Source organism: Trichechus manatus, unplaced genomic scaffold, assembly GCF_000243295.1.
Source record: "Trichechus manatus latirostris isolate Lorelei unplaced genomic scaffold, TriManLat1.0 scaffold00038, whole genome shotgun sequence".
In the NCBI taxonomy this organism is placed as follows: Eukaryota; Metazoa; Chordata; class Mammalia; order Sirenia; family Trichechidae; genus Trichechus; species Trichechus manatus.
The window spans coordinates 1,594,732-1,620,626 of record NW_004443974.1 but is presented as its reverse complement, the minus strand read 5'-3'; the positions used below and the strand labels follow the sequence as shown (position 1 = coordinate 1,620,626).

At 42.3% G+C, this 25,895-nt stretch overlaps 1 protein-coding gene across 2 annotated transcripts; it reads left to right on the top strand.

Moving 5' to 3' along the window:
• Positions 1 to 728: 728 nt before the first annotated feature.
• Positions 729 to 20,787, top strand: MCM4 (minichromosome maintenance complex component 4). Of its 2 annotated transcripts, XM_004375603.2 has the most exons (17): positions 729 to 786; positions 973 to 1,054; positions 1,362 to 1,523; positions 2,382 to 2,545; positions 2,636 to 2,737; positions 2,961 to 3,056; positions 3,142 to 3,237; positions 5,365 to 5,503; positions 8,675 to 8,895; positions 11,491 to 11,611; positions 13,105 to 13,364; positions 14,110 to 14,475; positions 15,386 to 15,513; positions 16,284 to 16,491; positions 18,397 to 18,625; positions 18,988 to 19,121; positions 20,065 to 20,787. In XM_004375603.2, the coding sequence occupies exons 2-17, from the start codon at positions 985 to 987 to the stop codon at positions 20,155 to 20,157; spliced, it is 2,589 nt and encodes an 862-aa protein (XP_004375660.1). In that variant the 5' UTR covers positions 729 to 786; positions 973 to 984; the 3' UTR covers positions 20,158 to 20,787. The 2 variants fall into 2 exon arrangements, with proteins under 2 accessions (XP_004375660.1, XP_023586415.1); XM_023730647.1 differs by lacking the exon at positions 973 to 1,054 and having other exon boundaries at positions 755 to 786.
• The last annotated feature ends 5,108 nt before the right edge of the window (positions 20,788 to 25,895 follow it).

Sequence of the window (25,895 nt, the reverse complement as noted above, 5' to 3'; positions counted from 1 at the left end):
CCAGGGACAGGGAAAGACCGCGAGACGCGGAGGAGGCGGGTCTGACGGTGGGAGGGGCGGGGTTCGCGGCAGGGGCAGGGCTCACTGCGAAAGAGGCGGGGCTGGGGGTGGGGTTCGCGACAGGACAGGCAGCTGCGGGAGAGGCGGGACCCTGCCTGGGGGCCCGTCCTCTGGTAGAAATAGGTAGACAGACTCGTAGTAAGAGCAGGCCGCTTAGGCTGGGTTGAGGTGCTGGCCGGTTTCTGAAAGTGCAGCGCTTGATATATGTTGCGGGCACACGTGGGCGCGTAACGATTAGGGAAACACCTCGGTTTGACCTCGCAAATAGGTGGGGAGGGCAGGGTATTGGACGTAAATACTAGAGAGAGGAAAGAGACAGCCCAGGGGCCTGCAATCTAGAGTGCTGCAAGTTTGTTCCTTTACAGAAAGGAAAATGTATTTAGAAAGCCTTTAGAAACGAAACGCGCCCCGGGGGTGAGAGCCTGCGCGCCTCTTCCGCAGGGGCCCCGCTCTGCGCCTCGATTTCCCGCCAAGCCGGGCTCCAGCTCGGGCCAGACCACCTGGTGGCAGGGGCTTCGCCGAGCCGCCATTCCCCCTGTTGGGACGCAGTGGCACCTCCCGGGGCGGAGCGACGCGAGCGCGCCGCTGAGATTGGTGGGACGCCGCCGAGGGGCGCGGCCGGCAGTGCGGTCCTGTGCTAACCCGGGCGGTCCGGCGTTTCGCTGCTAGAAGCAGGACCGCGCGTCTGCATCCGCACGAGTCCGCTGAGCCTGCGGCCATCGTCTGGTAACAGGGAGGGAGTTGCGGGGGTGGGTGGGACCCGGACCCTCGCTAGGAATGGAGGCGGGGGTCTCGCCCGGAGGCCCGCGAGGGGGAGCGTCGGCCTGAGCCCCGCAGGGAGAGGAGGCGGGGGAGAGAAGGCCGGACACCCGCAGGGCGGGAGTGCGCGAGCCCAGTTTTCCTGTCCCTTAGGTGCCCGCCGCCATGTCATCCCCTGCGTCGACCCCGAGCCGCCGCGGCAGCCGGCGCGCCCGTGGCACCCACACGCCAACGCGTGAGTTCCCGCCCCGCCCTTGCGCCGTTTTCCCGCCAAGCCGGGCCGGGTCTCGCGGGGCGCGTCCTGCTGTTAGGGCCCCTGTGCTAGGACTGTCCTTGGAACGCAAGCAGCGCAAACCTCGCTTCCTCTCCTGGCCGCGGTGGTCCCAGGTTGTAATCGGTAGCTGTGCCTCTGCCCACTTGCCCCACTTTCTTTGATTCGTGCTTGTTAAGTAATGAATCCCCCTGTTCCCAGATTGGGACAGATCCCGGAGGACCAAGGGTGAGGCCGATGGTCGTTGCACTTTTCTGTTTTATGTAACAAGGTCAAAGTGAAGATGCCAGGTTATCGCCCTCTCAGAGACGGAAGGGTGAGGACTCCACTTCTGGAGAGCTGCAGCCCATGCCTACCTCCCCCGGTGCCGACCTGCGGAGCCCTGTCGCGCAGGACGCCCTGTTTTCCAGCCCTCAACAGTTGCATGCTTCAAGTACGTCTCCCAGGAGCTGGGTTATGTGGTGGTCAGTAAATAGACTGGGCTTCCAGGGATCATAATTGCTAATAGTAGATTCATCACCCCTGAGAGCTAATAGGACAAAAGAGCCGGAGGACAGAGCACAGAGATAGCACGTTCGGGCTAAACGAATAGGTAAAGTTTCTTTGTAGTCTTCAAAATCTCCGTCGCCAAAAAAGCAAACCTATTGCCATTGAGTTGATTCTGACTGATAGTGACCCTACAGGACAGAGGCTTTCCAAGGCTGTAATCTTTACGGAGGAGCCCTGATGGCGCAGTGACTGCTAACCAAAAGGTTAGCAGTTCAAACACCCCAGCAGCTCCTTGAAAACCCTATGGGGCAGTTCTCCTCTGTCCTGTCAGATCTCTATGCGTAGGGATTGACTCCACGGCAACGGGTTTGGTTTTTGGATAATCTTTATGGAAGCAGACTACCGCATCTTTCTCCTGCAGAGCTGGTGGGTTTGAACTGCCAACCAGATAGCCGCTGAGCACTTAACCATTTCACCACTAGGGCTCCTTTCAACCACAGTACCAAAAAAAACCCCAAACCCTTTGCAGTCTAGTCAATTCCAACTCATAGCGACCCTATAGGACAGTAGAACTGCCCCATAGGATTTCCAAGGAGCGGCTGGTGGACTCCAACTGCCAGCCTTTTGGTTAGCAGCCGAGCTCTTAACCACTGCACCATCAGAGGTGTGCAACCACAATAGATTAGGTTAAGTAATTCAGTGTTAAATTTAGATGACTTGGATCAACAGATAACACACTGTTATTTCAGGCTTGATGTGCTACTAGAATTGCATTGTAAATTTTCCAATTTTGTTTTTACAGCTATCCCTCTTGACTTTGACATTAGCTCTCCACTGACATATGGCACTCCCAGCTCTCGAGTGGAGGGAACTCCGCAGAGTGGTGTCCGGGGCACACCCATGAGGCAAAGACCTGACCTTGGATCTGCACGGAAGGGGCGGCAAGTGGACCTGCAGTCTGATGGTGTGAGCAGACAGTACAGTCTTTTGGTAACATCATTTGGGAAGTGTAAATGGGTAAATCTGTTTACACGGCTCTGTCATTTTTCTGTGTAGCCAACAACAGACGATTTAGTGGCAAGCGAGCCATCTCTAGGCCAGAAACTTGTGATTTGGGGAACAGATGTAAATGTGGCCACATGCAAAGAAAATTTTCAGGTGAGCTATACATTTAAAACTCCCCTCTTGGGAAGTCTAACCTGTATCCTGGTGTGTAGGTTGCTTAAGATTGTTGATGGGCTTTGGTTCTTGTTTTTTTGAGTTTTTAAGAAGGAATGCATTATTTATCCTCAAATTGTGACATGCTCATTAGTTTTGTATTTTAAATAGTTGTTTATTCCAAAACGCAGTAAGCTTAATTTTTTTTACTCTGAACGTTAAGAGATTTCTTCGGCGTTTTGTTGACCTTTTGGCTAAAGACGAAGAAAATGTTGCCCTAGATATTAAAGAGCCTCTATACATGCAACGACTTGAGGAGGTAATCAGATTTTCTTACTTCTAAATTCAAATTTGTTTTTTAAACTAACAAAGCTGCCAAAGTATAACATTTCTTTGCCTTATAGATTAATGTTATTGGAGAACCATTTTTAAATGTAAACTGTGAACATATAGAATCGTTTGACAAAACATTGTACAGACAGCTTCTCTGCTACCCACAGGTAAGAATTTGACTTTGACCTTGATGACTTACAGTGAAATATCTAGAAAGAATGTGCTTCTGGATAGTAGAGTTTCCTTGGTGATGGAGAGAGTATACCTCTAAAATACCAAAACATGTAAAGAAAAATGTGTTTCATCTATTTTAAGATGAACTCTTTTTGATACTTTGACACTTTTGAAATTGGGATGTGCGGTACTGCTAGTAGCATGTCATACTTTAATTGGCAATGTTTCTTAGTAGTGTATAAAATGATAGTGAATGTTACAATTGGTAGCGTCTTGAGTTTGACTAACTTAAATGGAGATATTTTATAAGTGCATTACACACTTCTGCCATCTTTGACAAAATATGTTAACCTTTCTGTAATCTTTTTCTTTTAGACTTAGGGTCGGTTTTTATTAATGAAAATATCCACATAAACTTTAAGAGGCAAGTAGACTTGGTCTTGAGTCTTGGTGTGCTGCTTACTAGCTGTGTAACCTTGGTCAAGTTTCTTAGCCTCCAGAATCTGGTTGCTTATCCACAAAATTGAAATAAACTATGATTTAGTTTACTTGGGTATCATTTTTTATTGCTATTAGGTGCCATTGAGTCAGTTCTAACTCATATACAACCCTATGTACAACAGAATGAAACACTGCCCAGTCCTGCGTCATCCTCAAAATCATTGCTGTTTGAACCTATTGTTGCAGCCACCATGTCAGTCCATCTCGTCAAGACGCTTCCTCTTTTTGCTGACCCTCTACCTTACCAAGCATGATGTCCCTCTCCAGGGACTGGTCCCTCCTGATAACATGTTCAAAGTTCATAGGACAGTCTTGCCATCCTCACTCCCAATGAACTTTCTGGCTGTACTTCTTCCAAGACAGACTTGATCATTCTTCTGACAGTCCATGGTATATGTTCAAGATTCTTCACCAACACTATAATTCAAAGGCATCAATTCTTCCATCTTCCTTATTCGTAGTCCAGCTTTTTCATCGATTTGAGGCAGTTGAAAATACCACAGCTTAGGTCAGGCACACCTTAGTCCTCAAAGGTGGTACCTTTGCTTTTCAGCACTTTAAAGAGGTTTTTTTGCAACAGATTTGTCAAATGCAAGCGTTGTTTGATTTCTTGACTTCTGCTTCCATGGGCGTTGATCATGAACCCAAGTACAGTAAAGTCCTTGACGACCTCAGTATTTTCTCTGTTTTATCATAATACTGCGTGTTGGTCCACTCGAGTGTGATGCCATTCCTCTTCAAATTGTCATTCCCAGCATAGTAGACCATGTGATTGATTCGAAATGATCAGTACCCGTCCATTTCAACTCATTAATACCTAGGGTATTGATCTTTATGCATTCCATTTCATTTTTGACAACCAATTTTCCTAGATTCATACTTTGTACATTCCATGTTCCAATTATTAATGAATGTTTGCAGCTGTTCTCATTTTGAGTTGTACCACATCAGCAAATGAAGGTCTCGAAAGCTTGACTCCATCCACGTCACTAAGGTCAGCTCTACTTTGAGAAAACAGTTCTTCCCCAGTTGTATTTTGAGTGCCTTCCAACCTGAAGGGCTCATCTTCCATCACTATATCAGTGTTCCACTGCTATTCATAGAATTTTCACTGGCCAATTTTTTCAGAAGTAGATTGTCAGGTCCTTCTTCCTAGTCTGTCTTACTCTGGAAACTCCACTGAAACCTGTCCACTGTGGGTGACCCTGCTGGTATTCGAAATAACCGTGGCATAACTTCCAGTATCGCAGCAACATGCAAGCCATCGCAGTACAACAAACTGACAGATGCATGGGGTATCATTTTATTATTGAGGAAAAATAAGGCATAAAAGTATGAGCTCAAAATCCCTTTTTTTTTTTTTTTTTTTTAAACAATTGAAAGCCCAAATTATGCCAAGGCGCTTTCATATATATTTAACTGCAAATGGCAATATCATGCAGAGATAAGATCGTTAAGTTTGCCTAAGGTTTTAACGGTCATGTGTATAATTATATACGATAATGGTTTTGGGTTATGACATGTTTTTTGTTTTCTATATATTTCATATGAAATGCTTTATTACATTTAACTGTCAAGATAGAAGTACAAGCACAGTAACTTCATGTTTGTTTGTATAGGAAGTAATCCCAACTTTTGACATGGCAGTCAATGAAATCTTCTTTGATCATTATCCTGACTCAATATTAGAACATCAAATTCAAGTAAGACCATTCAATGCCTTGAAGACTAAAAATATGAGAAACCTTAATCCAGAAGGTAATACTTCTAAAAGTAGAAAAATACCTTCCATGAAAATAGAAATTAATTAAGAAACTTTAAAAGAATTGGCAGTAGTAGGAAGTATGCTCATGGTTTATAAATTGACAAAACAATAGCAGATTCAGTTATCCTGTACACTTATGGGCCAGTAATTTTTTTTTTTTTTAACTGAAATCTTTTATAAAAGATGTGACTTGATCTCTATCTTAAGGTGAGCTTAATGGAAGTCTACAATTATTCTATTAAGTAGGCACTTTCTCACTAGAGTCACTAGAAGCAAACATGAAATATGGTCTCTGCCCTTGCACTTACAAAAGAAATTTAGTTGGGGAAATAAGAGGCAGAATGACAGAAATATAGTGCAGGAAATACCTTAGCCCAGGAGTAGAGCACCGACTCACAGTGGAAAGAGTCCACGAAGAGAGATTTGAGTTATACTTAGGATTAGGAGGCTAGAAATGAAGGGAGTTATTCTAGACAGCAAAAAGGAGGCATATAGGGAGGCACCACAGAGCTCTGTGTGGACCTGGGCTTCCAACCGCCCATTTGAACCCCTGCTGAGAATTTGCATTTCTAACAAGTTCCCAGGAAGTTATACATAAGAATCACCTGGAGATCTTGTTAAATGTAGATTCTGATTCAGTATATCTGGGGTGGAAATGTATATTCTCAGCAGGGGTACTTACCAGTGGACCAACAGGAAGTAGTGTGTGGGCTGACATGTGGGTCTGGGCCATCATGTTTGAGGAAGGAGCTGGAAAGCTTTGGTCACAGGGAGCTCTGAATACCAACTTCATCTAGATTTTTATTCCAAAGGCAATAGCATTGATATTTTTCTGGGAGAAAGATACTGCTGTAGAAGCAATATTGAGAAGTTCATGGTGATTTTAACGTACAAGATCTACTGAAGCTCGATTAGGAGTCTTTGACAATAGCTCAAATATATGGAACATGAGGGTCCTCACCAGGATAGTGGCCATAGAAATGAAAATAAGTGACAAACATGGTGTTTGCTATGTATGAAGATTGAAGGACAAGTTAAATGTTCCTGTGGATAGATGTACTGGGGACATAAAAAATACTTGATAAGAGAAAACAACACAGTAACCATAAGCAAGTGTTGTCCTTCACTGTTTATTAAAGAAATGTAATTTTGTTATCACTCAGTTGGTACACAGAACCAAACCCACTGCCATCAAGTGGATTCTGACTCGTAGTGACCCTGTAGGACAGAAAGAACTGCCCCATAGGGTTTCCAGAACTGTAATCTTTACGGGAGCAGACTGCTACCTCTTTCTGCCATGGAGTGGCTGGTGGGTTCAAACCACCAACCTTTTGGTTGGCAGCCGAGCTCTTTAACCACTGTGCACCAGGGCTCCTTTAATTGGTACAGATATGAGTAAAAATGGTGTAGTAGCTGCATGGCTATTTTGATGGGTTGTTTAGGGCAGCAATACCATCTAGGTGAAAATCTATCCCCGTTTTCGTTGTGATTCTGGTCCTGAAGGTTGGGAAGTCTTAGCTAGAGGCTGAAATTTATGATGAAAACTATGAATGAGCTAACATAAGGAAGCGCATAGAGAGAAGACAGCAGGGAGCCAGACACTTCTACACTGCGCTCACATGCAGGAAGTCAAGGGGAGAGTTGGAGCCAGCAGCATTGAAACTAGAGGACTCCCTGAGACTTAATCACCTGAGAAACTCTTTTAACCTTGAACTGCAGCTATCCCTGCAAGTCACCTTTTAGCAAAATAACAGATTGGCACACAAAGGATATTGTCTGTGAGTACAGTCCTCCGTTAAGAAACCATCTATGTGAGACCAAGAGGTGAACAAAGCAAAGATGAGACGATTAGGGGGCAGGGAAACTAGAGTACTAGAAATGGAACAACCAAAACGCAGTTAAAGAGAATGTTGACAAGTTGTGGAAAATGTAATATCACTGAACAATTTGTGTAGGACTTGTCAAATGGGAACCTAATTTGCTCTGTAAACTTTCACAGAAAACACAAAATATTTTTTACAAAGAGGGTGACAGCATAACCATAATAAAATCTCCCATTTGAAAAGAGAAAGAAAAAAAAAGTCAAGGAATTGTCAGATACAGAACTTGTTCCAAAAGTTATCAAATTACATTTTAAAGTTAAAGAGTGATTGGTGGGGAAGGAAGCAAGGAAGATGTGTAAATGGTGGAGGGAAGCCAGGATCAAATTATAAAGCCCTTGTGAGTTGGCACCAAGCTGATAGAGCAGCCAGTGTGGCCAGCAGCAGTTAACTCCAGGCCATATTTTATAACTATAAAAGATGAAAAACAGCATAACTGGTTTAGAGCCAGCAGCAGAAACTTGGTAAAGGGTAGTAAGACCAAGGAATAAAGGAGAAAAGTCTTATCAGAGAAGGTCCACGGTGTAGAGAAAGTATGAGCAAGAGGAAGGTGGCTGTATGTATTTAAAAAAAAACCAAACCCATTGCCGTCAAACTCACTCAGAGTTGATTCCGACTCATAGCAACCCTATTGGTCAGAGTAGAACTGCTCCATAGGGTTTCCAAGGAGCAGCTGGTGGATTCAAACTTCCAGCCTTTTGATAAGCAGCCACTACTTAACCACTACTCCACCACTACCCCACCAGGGTTTCCTATTGACTAAGTTATAAAGTGCTTATTCTGTGCCAGACACTGTCCCTATTAGTCCTCTCAACAACCTTGGGAGGTGAGCACTGTTGTTACCCTCACTTTGTGGAAAAGTGCAATGGGGCTGAGAGGTTAAGTGGTTTCCACAGGGTCACACACCAGGAAGGAGGCCACGTGTGAATATAGGCTTTAGACCAGTGTTTTTACCAGGACATCCCCAAGGTGTGGTGAGTGGTGGGATGCCATGGGTAAAATAGGTAGAAAGATGTAGCTTTTGTTCCAAAGCCAAGAAGAGTGGAAGAATGAAGGAGGCAGTGACCCCAGGGAGTTCCGTGAGGGATGTAGTCTTTCGGGCATGGTCCCAGAGTGAAACTGGAGGAGGAGGTCCCCAACTTTGCCTGCTCCAGGTAGCCAAGCAGCAACCCCTGTGACTTCAGCATTCCTGTTGAACCTGCCCTGATGGGAGTCTCCTCTGGCTTAAGGGGAGGCTTTTCCAGGCAGGGCTAATGGTACAGCTGCCCATCTCTACCCCCACAGACATCGATCAGCTCATCACCATCAGTGGCATGGTGATCAGAACATCCCAGTTGATCCCAGAGATGCAGGAGGCCTTCTTCCAGTGCCAAGTGTGTGCACACACGGCCCGCGTGGAGATTGACCGCGGCCGCATTGCTGAGCCCAGTGTGTGTGAGCACTGCCACACAACCCACAGTATGACGCTCATCCACAACCGCTCTGCCTTCTCTGACAAGCAGATGGTGAGCCCTTTCTCCTGTGCCCCCTCCTCCCTTTCCCTCTGCAAGCCCCTTCCAGCCTTCCAGCCAAGACCAAGGACAAAGGAAGGGACCCAGATAAATACGTTTGTATTTGTTCTCCATCTATACCTCCCCAAAAGCCACATTTTAAAAACCATTCTTCCTAAATGGCATTTACCTTATTTCACTCAAATGGTAGATTTTTGTCTCAAGTTGTGGGCTGGGGTATTTTGAGCACTCTGAAAGCTTCAGCTTTGGAATCCCAGCATTCCTGTTTTACTGCTGGTAAAACAAAAAAAAAAACCCGTCACCACTGAGTCAATTCTGACTCATAGCGACCCTGTAGAATGGAGTAGAGCTGCCTCATTGGGTTTCCAAGGTTATAAATCTTTACAGAAGCAGACTGCAACATCTTTCTACTGTGGAGCAGCTAGTGGGTTCAAACCACCAACCTTTCGGTTAGCAGCCGAGTGTTTTAACCACTGCGCCAACAGGGTTCCTTTACTGCTAGTGAACCAGTCCATTATTTTACATTCCACCTTTTTTTAGGCCTAAAATATTTTATAATAAAGGAAAAAAGTATATTTTTCCACTATAAAAGAAAAAAACAAGTTGCCGTGTGGTTGATTCCAACTCATGGCAACCCCGTATGTGTCCATGGGATATTCAATGGCTGATTTTTCCAAGTAGATCGGCAGACCTTTCTTCTGAGATGCCTCTGGATAGACTCCAACCACCAACCTTTTGGTTAGCAGCCAAGCACGTTAACCTTTTACACCACCCAGGGACTCCTTTTCCACTGTAGACATCTTAAAAGTTTAATGTCGCTTACAAGTTAACAAGTCAAATTTGTCTACTCCTGAATTTGACTTATTACATTAAACATGAGATGCTTTTATGGAAAATACTTAAGATTGGTTAATGTCTTAGGTAGGTCAGGTACGAATATGTAGAACATTGAGGACAGTAAAAATTACATGTCTTTAAATTCTGTCATTTTGCAACTATTCTAGTAAAGAATAGATGTGAGAAACAAATTTTATTGAAAGTTTGGCCTTTTTTCATGAAATTTATGTTTAATGTAGCCTAAGTTACATATAATGTCACCTAGAAATAAGTGGAGGGAAGGCAGAAAAATTATTTGCTATGATTTCAAGTGTAAAAGTATATGCATGAAGACTAATGTTGAGGTTTTTTTGTTTTGTTATAATGTTTAAGCAGTTTCTTTTACATTAAATGGAGAAAATGTGTTTTAAATAGTATAAAAAGTAATTTCCCTTAAAAAAAAAATACCATACCAAACCTGTTGCCATCGAGTTGATTCCAACTCATAGCAACCCTATAGGACAGGGTAGAAATACCCTGTGGGGTTTCCACAGATCTGCTGGTGGATTCAAACTGCCAACCTTTGGTTAGCAGCTGAGCTCTTAATCATTGCACCACCAGGGCTCCAATTTCCCTTAATGGGAGTCAAAAAAATTAAAAATATAGTAGCAAATGTGGAAAAGTGTTCAACTTTATTAAGTTTTTTCTTCTAATATTGGCAGAGATTTTTGGAACAAATGTACCTCAATTCACACTGGCTCAGTGCTGAGAGCTGGAGATACAAAGATACAACCTCTGCTCCCCAGGGGCTTGCACTCAAAGACTCCCAGACTCACTTAGGATAAGATCTAAAGCCAAGCATCTGCCTCCAAGGCCTGCATAACCTGACGTCACCTCCACAACACATTCTTGTACCCACAGAAGTCTCTGACATCTCGACCATTTCTTTATCAGCACTTCAGCCAGGCATTTTCCCACCTTAGGACCTTTGTATTTGCTGTTTCTTCAGCTGAGAACCCATGGCTTCTGCTCAGAGATCACCTGATTAGAAAGGCCCTCCCTAACCTTGCTTTGTGGAGAGTGTCTCCTCCACCCCACCCTGCCGTTTTTATACTCCTTGCACTGCTGTTTCTTATCTGATCTGCTTGTCACTGTCAAATCTGTTATGTGTCACTTTCCTGTTGGTTTATTGTCTTCCCCCCTCCACTCCATGAGGGCAAGGACTCTGTTCGCTGCGGAGTCCTTGACTCCTAGCACAAGGTCAGCACACTGTGGGCACTCAGCAAATATCTGTCAGGTGAATGTAGGTCTGTCAACAGGCAGGTATCTGCTCTGCACACAGTGACTAGGAGATGTGTAAAGAATTGCCTAAGCTGGGAACCTTAAAGGTGTGTACTCGCCGCCCAGGAATTCTGCTAGAAGTAACTTTTCTAAAGAAACAATTAGGAATGTAAGCAAAGATTATCCACAGAGAGGTGTATTATAGCCTTACAGTGGCAAAAAGGTGGGAACCACCCAAGTCCTCCCCCAAAAAAGTACATGAATGTTTAAATAAGCTGTATCCTTATAAAAATTTTTCCCACATCACATGAAAAATCAGTTTTTTAAAAGTCTGCTATCTAGGCATTAAAGCAAAAAAGGTTTAAAAAGAAGCACAGGTGCCAGGTATTAAAAGTAGTCCCTTCTGAGTGGTGCAGGTGCAGTTGGTTGCCTCTGCTCCCACACTTCCTTCTCATGCGTCCTCTGTCCTGCTCTGCTTTGCTCTCCTGTCAGATCAAACTTCAGGAGTCTCCTGAGGATATGCCAGCAGGGCAGACGCCTCACACGGTCATCCTTTTTGCTCACAATGATCTTGTTGACAAAGTCCAGCCTGGCGACAGAGTGAATGTCACAGGTAAGAGCCGTAGTTTGTGCTGACGCGATCAGGTCCCTGTCTGGCTCTCAGTTGCACTTTTTGTTAAGTCCTCAAACTCTGTCATGAGTACGCTGGGGTGGGCCTATCAGCCTAAGAGCAGGGCGGGGGATTTGATGGCTAAGAACCTGACAGTCCTGTGAATTCATTTAAAAAAAAAAAAAAAAAGTTGAGTAAATATTAAAAACTGGCTTTTTTTTCCTTAGTTTCAAAATGGAATTAAAGCAGCGACACACGTGAAAGTGTCTGGGGAAGGGCTGTGGCATTGTCAGTGCTGTGGTGTGAAGGGAAATCAATGCAGACAGGGTGCAGAAAGATACCTGGGTCTCTGGGACCCCCTTTGTCTGTCTCGGAGTGAGTTATCCATCAGGTGCATGTGTCCATGGTGAGAGCATTGCACATGAGCTGACTTTTATGAAAAAAACCACCTGCAGCTGTTGGCCAGACAGGCAGGTGGTTGTGGTTTTGAGTGTGTACAGTAAGAGGCAGCAGGAAGCTGGGAACAGCCCTGACTCCATGGCTTCTGGTGAGAAATTCAAAAAGGGTAAGCAACAGGCATAGCCATTTGGGAAACTCCTAGGGGTATGGTTGGAGTGTCAATTGTTGATCTACTACTTTTAATTTTTTTAAATTACATTCTTTTTAAAAACGTAGTGAGAGGCAGTTCACCCAGAAACACCTGCTGTTACTAACAGAAAATAGTCGTTTCTCCTTGCCCTTTGACCCAATAGATTGTCTTACTTGCTGTGAAATAATTTTAAGTGGTTTTTTAAAAGACTGGAGCTTTTAGGATTTCCTCTCTTTCCAAGTTTTTCATTTTGGATTTGAGCAAATTCTGTACACTCAGCTTAAACCAAACCCATTGCCACCGAGTCAGTTCTGACTCATAGCGACCCTATAGGACAGAGTAGAGCTGCCCTGTAGGGTTTCCAAGACTGTAATCTTTATGGAAGCGGACAGCCACACCTTTCTCCCATGGAGCAGCTGGTGAGTTTGAACCACCATCCTGTAGGTTAGCAGTGCGTGCTTAACCACTGCACCACCAGGGCTCCCTACACTCAGCTTAGGGAAATGAAAATACTACTTAGGAGACGTTAACCATGAGCCAGGCCTTGTGCTAGATGCAGAATAATTTTATCTAACCCTCAGCACCATTCTGTGTAGTGCAGTTATGCTTGGAGGGCCCAGTGTCACAGAGGTGAGTATATGTTCAGGTCTGCCTTCTCAGAAAACTGCTCTTTCCATCATGCCCTGCCCCCATCCTGCCACCACACCCTTGCTTGAGAGAGTAGGCCTGAGTCCTCAGCTTGGCGGTCGTGAAGACAGCTGACTGTAGGTGTCCTGTGAAGAGGTGTGCTCATCCTCTCCCTTCTGGTGCCTGCCAGTCAGAGGAGCCCAGGCTTCTTATCGTGCGTGTTGTCTACTCTGGTCCACTGAGCCTGTCAGTCACACCATGTCGTGGTTGCTGCCCTCAGGCATCTATAGAGCCGTTCCCATCCGAGTCAATCCAAGAGTGAGTAATGTGAAGTCTGTCTACAAGACCCACATTGATGTCATCCATTATCGAAAAACGGATGCAAAACGTCTACATGGCCTTGATGAAGAAGCAGAACAGAAACTTTTCTCAGAAAAACGTGTAGAATTGCTTAAGGAACTTTCCAGAAAACCAGACATTTATGAGAGACTTGCTTCAGCCTTGGCCCCAAGCATTTATGAACATGAAGATATAAAGAAGGTAAATAGTGAGCTTTTCTTTTTCTTTTTCCCCAATTTGTTGAGATCATGATCTCTGGGATCATGTATTATAAACATACATCCCCCCCCGCCCCACCACAACCTTCCCACCTCCGAATAAAGGATAAGAACGTGCCGTTTTTAGATACCAAGGCAGTCTCAGCGTGACTTAGTCATTGATTGAGAAGAATCACAACGTCATTGTCTCTTTCCTGATTGCTATATCAACCTTACATGTTTGTAAACCTGAGAATGGGAACTTAGGTGACCACTGTTCTGGCATGACAACAAACTCTGTCCATTGCAAAGGTGAACTGCATTCATCACTGCACAGGCTAGGACACTTTAGATATTTGGTGCTTGGAATATAAGTGTCAGAGCAATGGGTGTTACCTTGGTTCTAACTTGGGGGAACTGGTGAATTTTTTTAAAGGTGTTTCAGAGTTTAAAAAAGATACATAGAATTATCCCTTATGTTAGAAAATACTCAAGAGATTTAGCTAAAATCCTCTTTTAGTGTTCCTTACTATTCGGCCACAAATGTGTGGTATTTGTAAAACTTGTGTAAGACTCCTGATTACTCTTATTACTTAGAGTAAAGCACTGTCGCATTTGTTTTTCTATACCTTTCTTTAGTCCTTTTAGTTGTAGTTTTTTATTCACAGGGCAGAAGAGTACCTCTATAACATTTTAACTAAATCTGTTACTCTGTAGTAAATGAATTTTCAGACATGTTTTCTTTTTAGGGAATTTTGCTTCAGCTCTTCGGGGGAACCAGAAAGGATTTTAGTCACACAGGAAGGGGCAAATTTCGTGCCGAGATTAATATCCTCCTTTGTGGTGACCCTGGGACCAGTAAGTCCCAGCTACTGCAGTATGTCTACAACCTGGTTCCCCGGGGGCAGTACACATCTGGGAAAGGCTCCAGTGCAGTTGGCCTCACCGCCTACGTGATGAAGGACCCAGAGACAAGGCAGCTGGTCCTGCAGACTGGCGCCCTTGTCCTCAGTGACAATGGCATCTGCTGCATCGATGAGTTTGATAAGATGAATGAAAGTACAAGATCAGTGTTGCATGAAGTGATGGAGCAACAAACTCTGTCCATTGCAAAGGTGAACTGCATTCATCACTGCACAGGCTAGGACACTTTAGATATTTGGTGCTTGGAATATAAGTGTCAGAGCAATGGGTGTTACCTTGGTTCTAACTTGGGGGAACTGGTGAATTTTTTTAAAGGTGTTTCAGAGTTTAAAAAAGATACATAGAATTATCCCTTATGTTAGAAAATACTCAAGAGATTTAGCTAAAATCCTCTTTTAGTGTTCCTTACTATTCGGCCACAAATGTGTGGTATTTGTAAAACTTGTGTAAGACTCCTGCAAGGGGTATAGTTTCTGAGAAAGACGGGGTTATAGTATGCATTCATCTAAAACTCAATCCTTACACGAATCCAAAAGAAGTACTTCTTGTTTGTAAAGGATTCTCCTCCATAGATCTTTGTTTTCCTAACTCAAACATGAATGTCATATTAACATTTTTGGTCTCAGACTTTTTTCTGACCCTAAAAGATGAGTATTAAAAAGTGTCTTTGTGCTCTGTTAATAATTTTGAGGATAAAAGAAGTTCACTGTTGGGGTAGGGTGGGGAGTGAAGATACATGCACACTTTATTGTTTACTTTACCCAAAGTCTTGCGGGTGTGCAGGTAGCACAGCAAGGAGAGATGCTGTGATGACACAGTGCTGGGACAGTGACAGGCTACGCAATGGACCAGGAAGCATTGGGCGGTGTTAACAGGGAGCGGCCACATGGAGGCCGACACTGCACTGAACCGCGTGCAGGTGCAAGGCGCCTGCCATGTCTCCTGCCAGAACTTCATACCCCTTAGTCTACTTCTTTCAAAGGGACGTTAACAGTGAAGCTTCTCCAGTGGAGGCTGTTGTAGCGATGGGTGGTTGAAAAGGAGTGGTTCTTGGTGGCTCAGGGACAACAGCACCCTTCTGATGACAGTTCTCTCCAATAGGCCGGGATCATCTGTCAGCTCAACGCACGCACTTCTATCCTGGCAGCAGCCAATCCTATTGAGTCTCAATGGAATCCCAAAAAAACCACCATTGAAAACATCCAGCTGCCGCACACATTATTATCAAGGTATTAAAACGTTTCTGTACGATTTGTTGTTGCTTGTCATTGATATTCTTACTTTGCTTGTTAGTAGACCTCAGGGTAAAAGGAAAAGAAGGAAATACTACTAAAATTTTGCAACTGTTAATATTATTTAGTAACTCTTCATTCTAATGTAAAATGTTTCAAGTGTGGTTGGTTAGGGGTTTTGGGTGTAAGGATTATATGTTTCTTTGAAATCTTTTTCAGAAATCTTCTCAGTTTCAAAACCACTATGTAGAAACAACAAAGTACAGATAACAGCTTCCCCCAATAGATATGTTTCTGAAAAATTAGGTTTATTAAGGTGGAATCATGTAAATCTGTATTTTTTTTCAGCACACTATTCCAAATGTTGATATATTTCATAAATGTGTTATGGATTTTAGATTTTAACTACTTGATATTTTTCCTTTTTTCCTACTGAAACAGTTGAATGTATTTTCTTTCTTCATTCAAATTCAAACTGTAATAGCATTCCTTCCAGGCAGATCTTATCCTTTGACACAGCTGCTGATGCCCAGCCCTCTTCTGGAACACCCAGCATAGAGAGGGGAGCCTGCTCCTAACAGTGGGGAAGCTGAATTTATTTGATGCTGTATTAGACACACTTTTTCCTCAGTGGTCCTTACCAAATGCACGTTTTAAAGCTTGTGCTTCAGCACTGTCTGCGGTGCTAAAGAACAAGCTTTAAAATTAGATTTATAGATTCGTTGGTGGACCAACTAAGAAAATTGCGTTTCGTTCACCTCTTCCAGGTTTGATTTGATCTTCCTCATGCTGGACCCTCAGGACGAAGCCTATGACAGACGCCTGGCCCACCACCTGGTGGCGCTGTACTACCAGAGCAAGGAGCAGGCAGAGGAGGAATTCATGGACATGGCAGTGCTACGGGACTACATCGCCTATGCACACAGCACTGTCACGCCACAGCTGAGTGAGGAGGCAGGCCAGGCGCTCATCGAGGTAGTGAGGCACTAGTGTTACAGCAGGGGGATCTGGCATTGCCTCTAGGAAAAGGATTAATGTAATTTAACATTAAGGCGAAGTAATTATGCTTCAGTCATCCTCTTTAAAACATTATTTTGTTGAAATAGCATAATGTTTTATATAAGTACACATTTTGTTTCTTCTGTGATGCAAAATTGACTTCCAAACACAAATAGAGGAAAATAATTCATTTGTATTGGTTGTACACACATTTTATATTTAAGTAATTGTAAGTGAGTTTTTAAGACCAGAAGACCTGAGTTCAAAGACAGGTGTTGCTACTTAGTAATTTTGTAACTCTGGACAAGTCATTGAACTTCCATTTCCTTGTTTCTGAAAAACAAAACTGAGTGATAAGTATTTGATGTTCACTTTTCGGTATCTTGCTCTTACATGTTCAGCAGTACCTGCCTGCACGTTTTAGGTTACAAAAGCATTGTGATGAGCAAGTTTTGTGTTTTGTGGGCTTTACATTCTGACTGAGCTTTCAAAACCAGTTGCCATTGAGTTGACACTGACTCATGGCAACCCCATGTGTTTCAGGGTAGAATTGTGCCCTGTAGGGTTTTCAGTGGGGGATCTTTGGAAAGTGGATCACCAGGCCTTTTTTCCAAGGTGCCTCTGGGTGGACTCAAGCCTCCAATTTTCAGTTAGCAGCTGAGCACATTAACCATCAGCACCACCCAGGGCCTCCAGCTGAGCTTCCTAAAATGTTCATAGGAAAGTTGTAGATGATATGTTATTTTCGGTTTGTCTCAGATTCTTTTAAATCTGCTGCTACATTGTCAATAAGGGTTGTTCATGAAGAAATGAAAGTATACTATCTATATAAGTTTAATACAACTTTGTAACATCATCCCTGTAACCCTTAGCATGTCTAGTTGAGTGGGTCCTCACCCAGGAGTGGCACTCGGAGCTGGTGCCTGGGCCCTTTTAAAGGTGCACCCTGTCCTCACCCTCCTGTGCTTTTCTTTCTCATCTGTCTTCGCTGTCCATTTCGTCTTCACTCCATACGTCACATACCACCTATACCACCTTCTGCAAGAAGTCTTCCTAAGTATCTCCCTGTGAGAATATTTCCAACCACCATTTCCCACCTGTTGGAATTTTGTCCCAGGATTGTCTGTCATCTTTACCACTTGCTGGTGACTGACTTAGTTGTCTAGCACTGCTACCTCAAGTGGATAGTTTTAGCATACAGAAATTTATTCCCTCACATTTTAGGAGGCTAGAAGTTCAAAATCAGGGTGCCAGCTGTAGGGAAGGACTTTTGCTCTGTGTCTGCTGTGGGGGAAGGTCCACATCAATCTTCTCCTGGGTCTAGGAAGTTCTCAGTGCAGGGACCCTGGGTCCGAAGGATACACTCTGCTCCCGGCTCTTTCTTGATGTGGTAGTCAGGTCTCCCTCTCTCTGCTGTCTTCTCTCTCCTTTTATCACTTGTAAGATAAAAGGTGATGCAGGTCACATGCCAGGGAAACTCCCCTTACATCTCATCTGGGCCATGACCTAAGTAAGGGTATTGCATCCCACTCTAGTCCTTTTTAACATAGCCTAATCTCACCGCATTAACCACAGGCAGAGATTAGCATTTACAACACATAGGACAGTTACACCAGATCACAAAATGGAGGACAACCACACAATACTGGGAATCATGGCCTAGCCAAGTTGACACATATTCTGGGGGGACACAATTTAATCCATGACAGTGACCTTCCAGGCCCCAGGCTGCATCTGTTTTCGTGCCCTTGGTTCCCAGACATGGCAGCAGGCAGTGGTCCATTTATTTAAAGTAATCGTAACTCCACTGAAAGTTTTAACCACGAGACTGGAATTACTGTTATCACAGGGCTTTGCTTTTGTGTTTTCTACCTGCACCAGGCTTATGTAGACATGAGGAAGATTGGTAGTAGCCGAGGGATGGTTTCCGCATACCCTCGACAGCTGGAATCGTTAATTCGCTTAGCAGAAGCCCATGCTAAAGTACGGTTTTCAGACAAAGTTGAAGCAATTGATGTTGAAGAGGCGAAGCGTCTTCATCGGGAGGCTCTGAAGCAGTCTGCGACTGACCCCCGGACCGGCATTGTGGATATCTCTATTCTCACCACAGGTGTGTTGTAGCATAAAACAAAAAACCACTCGAAGATGACTTAAGTGCATAAGTAATTAGTATTTCAGATGTAAGCTAAAGGTTAACGCATGTGGACCGGAGGTTCTTAACCTTTTTTGGAACAGAACACTTTTGAGAATCTGAGAAAAGTTGCTGGATCTTCCCCTGAGAATATGTACTAAAACACAGTCACAGGTCACCCACTTAAAATTTATATGAGAGCATTTTCAAAACAATTGTGAAACAGAAAGGTATAGCTAATTTTTAAGGTACATAACTGAAATAACTAGTCTAGACATTACTAAAGGGACATTTATGGAGATTTGAAACATACCACTTTTATTAAATTATTTTATAATCAGGAATGAGTGCCACCTCTCGTAAACGGAAAGAAGAATTAGCTGAAGCTTTGAAGAAACTTATTTTGTCTAAGGGCAAAACACCAGCACTAAAATACCAGCAACTTTTTGAAGATATCCGGGGACAATCTGACATAGTAAGTGTTTATGTTTTTGTGTTTCTTAGTTTTTGTCTTTCCTCTTAATATGACTTTAGGGTTATTTTGTTTTTTCCTTCTTTGTTAGTTGTTTAAGTTATAAATGCAAATAAGAATAAAGGAAAAAAGTGAGACCACCCATAAACCCATCATCAATAAATATTCATGATTAAAATTTGGTTATTTGTCTTTCAGAGTTTTTCTGTGTGGTCTTTCAGAAAGGGACAGCATCAATTATAGTTACACTGTTCATAACTTGCTTGTTTGTTTAATTAACAATATGTTATTAACATCTTTCTCTGTTGGTAAATACACCTCAGAACATCATTCATAATGATGACTGAGTAACATTCTACTGCATGTATATTCCGTCATTAACTGGGTGTTGAACTTTTATGTTTGCAGTATTTTGCTATTATAAATGCTGTTGTTATGTGCAACATCTTTGCGCATGAATCAATTATTACATTAATACATAGAAATCAAACTGTTGGATAGAAGGACGTGTACTCTAACAGCTTTTGATAGCCATATCTGACAGTTAAAGCTCTATGGAGCACACTTCTATTCTGAGACACATGGTGTTGCTATGAGTTGAAATCTACCCCATGGCAACGTGTTTGACACTGAATAAGTTTTAAACTTATATAGATTTATTTTGGGGATGAAATACTCAGGTGCCCTTTTGTGAATAATTAAAGTTGACTTGTTCTGTGAAAAGAGCCACATGGGCCAAATCCAGGCCTTGGCCTGCTTTGCAGTGCCGACTCATTTATGTACTGTCTGGCTGCTCTGGCACTCAAGTGCCGAGTTGAGTAGTCACAACAAAGCCACCAAAAAGGGAAAGATACTCTAGATGATGCTATAACATTAAAATTTTTTAATCGCTAACAGCTACTGGAAAATTTGACATAACCAATATTTATTTTCCTCTTCCCCAAAGGCAATTACCAAAGACATGTTTGAAGAAGCTCTGCGTGCCTTGGCTGACGATGACTTCTTGACAGTGACTGGAAAGACTGTTCGCTTGCTGTGATGATGTTGGCATGATACTGTGTGCTCTGCTATCGATCGTTTCACTTCCTAACGTATACGTGCAATTAATGGACCAATCAGCTAACACCCCTGCTATCAGTATAATAGGTTGTTAAAGTCACTATTCCGCTACATGAAAATTTTCTATCCTAGGGATCAGTTTTCTTAGTGAAGTATGTTTTCATTTTTTTTAAGGTTTTAAGTAAAAATACTGTACCAGTTTACAAACAGATGTCCAGTAGAGATTATTTTCTTGAAGTGCAGTATCATAGCAGCAGGGCTTTTTTATCTTGGTATGTACAGGTGTGCGTACATGAGTAGCACTACGTCATCTCTTGAAGATGACGGCCTGGGATCATGACTTTTTTTGTGCTAGACTTTTTAATAGCAATTGTCCGTATGCTTGAGGCTTTGTAATAATAGCAGATTTATTAACTAGGGCATATACTTGGATGTGAGTTAATTGAAAAACTAGGGCCATGCTCCCTTTCACAGCACCCAAGCGTAATCCTTTTTAGAGGCTTGTTATAGCTGCTATAAGATCCAAAAGTCAGAAGTGGTTTAAAAGGGTGGTTGGAAATGATTTACTTTTGCCACAGACCTTTTCCTATTATGTACGCTTTCTTCCTAAATAAATGATTGAAAATAAATTATACTCTGTTATCTGACATTACTTTTCATAAGGCAAAAAAAACCTTAAACACATTGCTGGAAATTCACAATGGTAAGTACTTTATAACTCATTAAAACCCTTACTATAATATAATGAATGGTATTTTAACTCAATTATTTAACTCCTATTTTTATAAAAATCATTTCTATAGGTGGAAATCTTACCTGTAAATACTACTCCAGTAAATAATCCCTGAAACATTTTTAATAGAGTTAACATGTTACTGTTAGAATGATATTTAGAGGTCATCTGGCCAAACACTCTCATTTCGTGAATCATTTTTGTCTGTGCTGTACTTGACAGACAGGCAAAATGCATTGTGTTTTCAAGGAGGCAGTGACTAGGATGGGGCGTCTCCAAAGAAGCAAATGGCTTTACTGGTGAGGTCTCCTTAGTGAGCACACTAGGGTGAGATGCTTTTACATACATTCATTTAATCCTCAGAGCAATCCTGTAGGAAAAATATTTTCCTTTTTATAGATGAAGGAACCAAGAAGTCACATGACTTGCCTAACTGGAATTAAAACAGTTCAGTCTTCTGCCTTTTAAATTTCACTTTAACTATATAGCACTTTCAGATTATAGCTCAGATGTTTAACTCTGTTTAGTGCTTTTGGACACGCAGCTTAGGCTTCCAAAATCACACAGAGAAGGCTCCCTGGTGTCTGGCACCTGGTGTGCACTCTAATTGTTTCCATGAGTGGAGGAGTCAGAATCTGTTGAACTATGTTCTCACAACTACGGGTTTTTCAGACTGGAAGTTTTTTTTGTTTGTTTTTACCTTTTATTGTGGCGAAAACATACACACCAAAATATCTACCAAGACAACAACATCCACATTTACAACTCATTGACATTGATTACATTTTTCTTGCCATCATTATCACTATCCTCATCTAAAACGCTTCCACCACAGTTAACATAAACTCTGCCCCCCACCCCGCTCCACACAAAAACTCCTTTCCACTTCCCTCCACCCTAGCTAACCATGAATAATATTTGCATTCTGTACATCTGCTTATTTCATATAAGTGAAATAAAGTATTTGTCCTTTGGCGACTGACTTCACTCGGCACAATGTTTTCAGGGTTCATTCATGTGGCATACATCAGAACTTAATTTTCTTTGCAGCTGCACAATATTTCATTGTATGTATATACCACATTTTGTTTATCCATTCATCTGTTGATGGACATTGTGATTGTTTCCACCTTTTGACTATTGTGAAACGTGCTGCAATGAACACTGGTGTATAGGTTTCTGTTTATGTTCCTGTCTTCACTTCTGGGTAAGTACAGTAAGTCCCTGGGTTACGACTGTCTGATTTACAGGGTCAACTCATACTTTTCCTTAGATGTTAATGTAAATTTGCCTTCGCTTTGAAACCATTGAACTACCCCCTGCTTGCAACAAATTCTTCATCACAATCACCTTCACTTGCTGCATGTGCAGCTTTTAAATCACTAAAAAGTCTTCCAGCCTTTTCCTGCACCAAAATAAGGCTAGATAAGAACCATGTGCACCTGTTCTGACCTACCTACAAATTCAACTTAAAGACAGACTTGGAACAATCTCATTTATAACCCAGAGACTGCCTGTCCATGGGATTGGGATTGCTGGATCATAAAGTATAACTGAGGAACTGCCAGATTTATAGCTAGTGGCTGCACCATTTTACATTCCCACCAGCAACAGTGTGTCAGAATTCTCAATTCCATTCTGGATATTCTTTTCCAGTGATCTGATTTCCCTGTCCACTTACCCTTTCGCTTTTGCTTTAGAGTAATTGTTGACCATTTGGTCGCATATAGATGATTTTTCAAAGGTGCACAGTACTCACTGGTAATATTCTTTATGAGCCAATCTTACTTTGCTAAAAAGTGACCTCAAGGGGTAGTTTCAGTTCAGGGCTTATGGAGTATCTCAAGGCGATAGTTTTCGGGAGTCCTCTAGTCTCAACTGGTCCAGTAAGTCTGGACTTCTTAAGAATTTGAGTTCTGTTCCACATTTTTCTCCCTATTAGGAACCATCTATTGTGGCCCTCATCAGAACATTCATTAATGGTAGCCAGGCACCATCTAATTCTGGTCTCAAGGTATGTGAGGCTGTTGTAGACTGTTAGTCCTGTAGACTCTGAATTGGTTTCTGTGTGTGGTGTGAGGCACTGGAAATAGTTTTATTCACAGCTCTACAATTGCTCAAAGGCAACTGGTCCTACAGTCTTTGAACTTGCTACTCACAAGCTACAAACATAACGCACATTATACATATTACACTTATTTAGACCTTCGTGGAGCAAAGGTATCAGAAAGGTGTTTAATAACATGTCTTTTGGCCACAGTGAGAAGTAGCCTTCTTGCCTGAAATCCCCTAAATTGCATACTGAGTTGTTGGTTGCTGTCAAGTCAGTTCTAACTCATGGCACCTCATGTGTGCAGAGTGGAACTCTCCATAGGCTTTTCAAGGCTGTGACCTTTCAGAAGCAGATCGCCAGGGCTGTCTTCCTAGGCACTTCTGAGTGGGCTTGAACTGCCAACCTTTTGGCTAGTAGTAGAGTGCTTAACCATTTGTGCCACCACCTAAGGGTAAGTACAAGTTGGAAAAAAAAATTTTTTAATTTTCCCTGATGCGAAAGGGAAAAAGTTTTTTTTCCCCTTAGAGCTTTTACTTTAGAAAATTTGTAAATTCTTTCTCTGCCTCTTTTGAAATGTATGCAAATCCTTTAAAAGGCTAAATTACTTCTTACCAATTTTACAAGCCAGAAATGTTTCCTCAAGGACCTGGGAGCTATCCCTTTGAAATGTAATCAAGACAGATAACACCTCAGTGTCCAAGGTTCTGTGGGAGCGTAGGAGCCTAACATCTAAGGGTGCCCCGCTCCAAATTACATAACTATCTCCTGTCTTAAAAGATTTGAAAAATCAAACGATTTAGCTTAACTAGTAAAAAATGTCTGCCTTGAGCATTATGCTCCTTTAAGAACTCTATATGGGATCAAAGTAACAGCAACTTAAAAGATTAGATAGGAACCTTAGGGGGCAGGGAGTTTATATTACTGGAGGAGGAACAACTCAGAAAAGCAGGGTGAGAATGGTTGCACAACTCAAAGAATGTAATCAATGTCACTGAATTGTAAATGTAGAAACTGTTGAATTGGTGTATGTTTTGCTCTATTATTAACAAAATTAAAAATAAATATAAGAAGTTACAGCATTAAAAAAAAGACACAAAAAGTTTCTTTTTCCTTTTGGGTAAAGCCAAAAACCATAGGTAGCTACCCTCAATTACTAGATGAATTTAAGATGTATTGGAGCCCTGGTGGCGTAGTGGTTAAGAGCTTGGCTGCTAACCAAAAGGTCAGCAGTTCGAATCCACCAGCCCCTCCTTGGAAACCCTATGGGGCAGTTCTCTGTCCTATAGGATCGCTAAGAATCAAAATTAATTTGACGCTTGGTTTTTATATGTAAGAAACGGTCCCTGTTAAATCTTCTTACTTGAGAACTAATTATCATTTTAAGACAGAGGTCCCCAGGCTCAGAAAAATTCCACTGCCTCAAGCAGGTTGCTTGGCACGCCCTGTAGCTTTACATTAGAATCCTGGTTCCTTTGTTTGGACCCCCCTGTAACTTTACATTAAAATCATTTCCCCTTTCCTTAACTGCTGCCTAAAACTAGAGGAAATTGGTGGAAACCGGTTTAGGTGCTGTGGTGACATTCAGGATAAGCTTTTAGACCTCATACATGTTAACTTCCCCACCTCTGGGTGGAGTTTAACAATTTTCTGAACACGCAATGCATGATGTTATATGTAAACCCCATTGAGTCTGCATAGTATAATGAAGAATGTTACTGACATAACTTGTATGAACTTCCTACTTGTAAACCCCTTAAAAGTAAACTTTCCCCTCCCTCGCTGAGCAGTCTTGGCGGCAGCAGCCCTAACTGTTTCCTTTCCTTGCTCAATGAAATAAAGGTGCATTTCTACTCTCCCACCTCAGTCTCTCATTTATTGGCGAGACGAGTTGCGCTGAGCAGAACCTGAGGTTTCTACCCAGCAACGATTTATTTACAGCATAACTCAGTTGCATATACTTGGTTAAAAACAGGGTAAGATTCCTTTCTGTTTTTGCAGTTTTTTTAGCAATTGCCTGTGATGCATCACATTGTGGTTTAATGCTTATTTAATAATAAAATTGTTTTGTTCCTTTCCACCTTTGTGGAAGGTTTGTCTGGGTTGGGAGCAGTTTTTATTTTTAATTATAATTTCCCCAAAATATATATATTTCTGTTCCAGGATGACAAGTTGCATTTAGTTTTCATGTGTCTTTAGTCTCCTTAAATCTGGAACATTCCTCAGTCTCTTACAGAGTACAGGCCAGCTCTTTCATAAAATGTCCTTCAATGTGGGTTTGTTTAATGTCTTTATTATTAGACTCTGGATGTATATTATTTGGGGCAAAAATACCACAGAAGTGATGAATGATGTGTTCTTCTCAGTGCACCATATCAGGAGGCACATGATAGCCATCTGTCCCTTTACTGGTGACCTTAACCTTCATCTCTTGGGTCAAGTGGTGTCTGTTAGTTTCTACAGTGTAAATTACTTTTCTCCCCCTTTGTAATTAATAAGGAAATATCTTGTGGGTAGATACTTTGAGACTATACAAATAATATATCTCTTATTAAATTTTGAGAGTTAGTTGAACATATGATCTGCTTTAGTACTATACTGGGGTCAACCTTTTTTTTTTTTTAATTTAATTTCTTTTTATTGTTGTAATTAAATGAAGTTTACATTTCAAGTTAGTCTCCCATACAGAATTTTTTTCTTTTTTACATACATTGTTATGAGACCCCAACGGCTCACCCCATTCTGCGACAGCACACTCCTCCCCTCCGTCCCTGATTCCCCATGAACATTCAACCAGCTCCTAACTCTCTCTGCCTTCCCATCTCACCTCTGGACAGAAGCTGCCCCTTTGGTCTCTTGTATCTACATGACTAAGAGGCACATTCTTCACAAGTGTCACTTTGTGTCCCACAGTCCAGTCCAATCCCTGTCTGAA

Excerpts from the sequence above, each read along its gene's own strand:
- MCM4 (XM_004375603.2), top strand. The coding sequence starts at position 985 with ATGTCATCCCCTGCGTCGACCCCGAGCCGCCGCGGCAGCCGGCGCGCC. Across the intron at positions 3,238-5,364 it reads AGCTTCTCTGCTACCCACAG|GAAGTAATCCCAACTTTTGA; the intron begins GTAAGAATTTGA and ends TTGTTTGTATAG. Across the intron at positions 5,504-8,674 it reads GAGAAACCTTAATCCAGAAG|ACATCGATCAGCTCATCACC; the intron begins GTAATACTTCTA and ends CTACCCCCACAG.